This window comes from Cynoglossus semilaevis, chromosome 13, assembly GCF_000523025.1.
Source record: "Cynoglossus semilaevis isolate Cse_v1.0 chromosome 13, Cse_v1.0, whole genome shotgun sequence".
In the NCBI taxonomy this organism is placed as follows: Eukaryota; Metazoa; Chordata; class Actinopteri; order Pleuronectiformes; family Cynoglossidae; genus Cynoglossus; species Cynoglossus semilaevis.
This window is the reverse complement of record NC_024319.1, coordinates 881,791-885,256: the sequence shown is the minus strand read 5'-3', so window position 1 is coordinate 885,256 and position 3,466 is coordinate 881,791. Positions and strand designations below refer to the sequence as shown.

General features: G+C 41.1%; 1 protein-coding gene across 1 annotated transcript in view; it reads right to left on the bottom strand.

The window, feature by feature from the left end:
• inpp5b (inositol polyphosphate-5-phosphatase B) overlaps positions 1-3,466 on the bottom strand; it is a gene marked incomplete at its 5' end in the record, with an annotated part of 15,696 nt that overhangs the window by 4,302 nt on the left and 7,928 nt on the right. The window contains 5 exons of the mRNA XM_025061450.1: positions 6-126; positions 808-995; positions 1,369-1,485; positions 2,182-2,296; positions 2,869-2,970. Of these exons, the coding sequence (XP_024917218.1) occupies positions 6-126; positions 808-995; positions 1,369-1,485; positions 2,182-2,296; positions 2,869-2,970 (643 nt within the window). The remainder of the gene's footprint in view (positions 1-5; positions 127-807; positions 996-1,368; positions 1,486-2,181; positions 2,297-2,868; positions 2,971-3,466) is intronic.

Sequence of the window (3,466 nt, the reverse complement as noted above, 5' to 3'; positions counted from 1 at the left end):
CTGACTGCTGGTACCTGATCATAACTGTGCAGTGTTTCAAAGTCCTTCTTGTCGATGAGCTCCTTCACACTGCTGACGTCCAGGTCAGTGATTCTGTAGTTCAGGTCTCCGATCCATAAGACCGCACTTTGAAGGAAAACGTTGAGAAGACGCAGACAGAAAAATATAAATGAAAAAATGTAAAACAGTAACAGCGTGCGTGGCTTTTAGAGATGCAACAATCGGCCAGTGATCGGCCATGACATTAGCTTGGAAGTGCTTTACGGTGGGCCGAAAAATGTGTCTTTTTAAAAAGCATTCTTTATCTCAAGCATCAAACTCAAGGCCCGCAGGCCGAAAGGTGCCCGCCAAGTCATCTTGTGTGGCCCGCCGGATGATAAAAAGTATTTAAATGCCTTATATCACAGTCTATGCTGCTTTATAGAGCGTTCATTGACCATGAATTACAGTTATAACAATGCATTTCTACTAGGTGTGTTCAAGGTCAAGCAGCATCACTTCATCACCTTCAGCCACACTAGACTTATATAGTAAAATATATAAATATATAAAAAATGAAGAAAAAAAAATTACACATAGCAATGTACAATTTTCAAGTCAATATATAAATAATGAAAAGTGTTTTGAAATGACTTGGATTTCATTCAGTGACACAAATAAACTCAAAGTGCAGCCTTGGACCAGTAACTCCTAAAAGGAGAATTTTAAAATAGCTAATTAATAATTAAATACAGTATGAAGCCATTATGGAAGTTATAATTAGATGTGGCCCGGACATAGCACTGTTAGCATCTGGGTGGTTCTTACTCATGCTTCATGATCGTGACTGGAGGCTGCGTGGGATCCAGCTGTCGAAACTGCAGTCGGCTGCAGATATCTTTGTAGTCTTGGTTTCGTCTCTCGTACTCTTCGATGTGCGCGGCCAGGTGGGAGTTGACCACGCAGATGCTGGAGTTGTGAAACAGAAAGCGGATTGCCACAGCTCCCTTGTTACCCTGACAAAAAAAAAACAAAAACACGTTCAGTCACATAACGTCCGAGCTTGTGATCACAAAAAAAAAAAATGCTCTGATGCTCCGAGCAGGTGGGCCAGTTTTATGCTGTCATGTTTCAGTGGTTCCCTGCTGCAGACCATAATAAACACAAGCTGCTGTGTCATTACTGCAGACCATCTGCTGTTCACTGAATGACACACGCCAGACCAAAACAACCAACTCTGAAATGGTGGGTTAGAAATAAACTGTGGACTGAGATGAAATAAGTCGACGAAACCTGACGTGAACTGCTGAGTCGGTTCAGTTAAAAATAAACCTGATTTCGACCAGTTAGACTGAAGCTTCAGCGTGAGAATTTAAAACATTTACTCACCATCCTTCCCATGATCCCAGTGCCCACAGTCTCCGCCTCCACCACCGATATGAACTCTGCGTGTTCCTTCTTTACATAGAAGATCAGCATGATGCCGACCAGACGCACCAACTTCACCTGTGACAACAGAAAATGATGGAAATACATGGAAATATGGAAATACATGTATGCACACATACATACATACATAAAAACATATACCTATATACATTCTTTGATTATTCTTAACAACGTTAATCCAGGCAAGAAAATATATGGGTCGCAGACNNNATGAGCAGGTCAGCCAGGCTGCTGACCCTAATTAACTCTAATTAAGTCTTTGGAATCAGCACAGATCTACACAGTACAGACTGAAATCAAGTGAAACGTTGAACGTTGACACTGGAACAAAAACAAGAAAGAAAAGAAGAAAAAAAACTGTCAAATTCTTCAGGGTTCAGTGTTGTTGAAACAGTGTGTGTTCTGTTGTTAAAGTGTGGCGTGAGTGTCATTTAGCAGAGTCTGCAGCAGCGAGAAAAACTAAAGAGGAAATGACACATCATTACTGGAGCTGTGGAGCTCACAGACAACAGACAAGAAAAGAGTCAGGGAAGAAAAAGAAAAAGGAACAAAACCGACAACAGTCAGCATCAAAAACAGGAAGAAGATGAAAGTGAGAATGTAGAAAGTCCTCGGAACAACAAAATAAACACAGAGAGAATTATTTGTAGTAAAAAAATCCTTGGGCCTAAAATTGACTTGAAGCTACTTTCATAAAATGCAAAATATGGTTTTTGTTTTAAGTTTAGATCTAGAAAAAAAATGTTTTCTTACTAAGGCGTACTTGGCATCTGGATGTAAGGCCCGGCCCACGGCGTTGGTCCACTCCATCTCTTTAGGAGTGTCGTTGAAAAAGAACGCCTCTTTGCTGAGATCGAGCTCCTGGAAACTGGACACAAAGTCGAATGTTCAACACGTTTGTGTTTCAGTTCTTCTGTAACGACGTTTTAGAGAATTTATTTCTATTAAATCAGTGTTTCCCAAACTTTTTTTTTTAAGTCACAAACCTTCGCGACCCAAGTCAATAGACATTATTCTTAAACTCCTGGGAAACACGATGTGAAAAGACCCCCCCCAAAAAAAAACTCTTGCGACCCACCTGAGGGTCTCGACCCAGTCTTTGGGAATCAATAATTTTGACTATTTATTGCTTTGTCTTCAACGAAGTAGTACTACAACTGGTAGTACACAGATATACACACATAAGTTGACACCAGAGGGAGCCGAGGTACCACAATAGATACGGGAACCATTTTTGAGAACCACTGTACTAAACATTTCCATTTAAACAACTGACAGTAAAGTCACGTCAGAGACGTTTGTATCTGTACGTTCACTCTGAACTGACTCACTCAGCTGTGAATGTCAGTGTGAATATTAGTGTGAATGGTGGTTTAGGATTGGCTGCAGTGTTTGTCCGTGTGTGTGAGAGTGTGTGAGTGTAGAACAAACAGTACTCACCCAATGCAGTACATGTCGGGAGGGAGGACGGTGGAGTTCAGCCAAGGACTGAGGCTCTCCTTTGGCGCCTGTCCGTTCACATTGTATGTGCCAAGAAAAATACTGAGGCAGAAACAAAAAAAAAAGAGAGAGATACGGAGAGAAGTTAGTGTCAGTGGAGAGGATTCTGTCTTTACTGGGAGGTCGTGGTCCAATCAGAGAAGACCCTTAAGACACATACAGGACTGTGGAAAAAATTTTAATTATAAAAATGTTTTTAATAAAAATTGAGTGAAATGCACTTGAACAAAAATATTATTCAACTGTGTCAAAGGTCAGCTGTTTCCCACAGACTTTGTCCACATTCATGGCAGAATTAAAAACTTTAATTTATCAGTCTTGTCGTGTTGACATTCAAACAGTGACACTGAGAAAAAAAAAACACTCTCTGCAGTTTTTTTTTTAACCACCATCACGCTGCCAAAAAAAAGTTGCTGAAGTTGGTTACACACAGTTCCTGGCTTCCTGCTGCTGCTGCTGCTGCTGCCGAGACCTGTGTTCGAAAAGAGAGGTCAATATCTGTGGGCCCCACCGAGGGAGGAGGCGACCCAAAACGGGA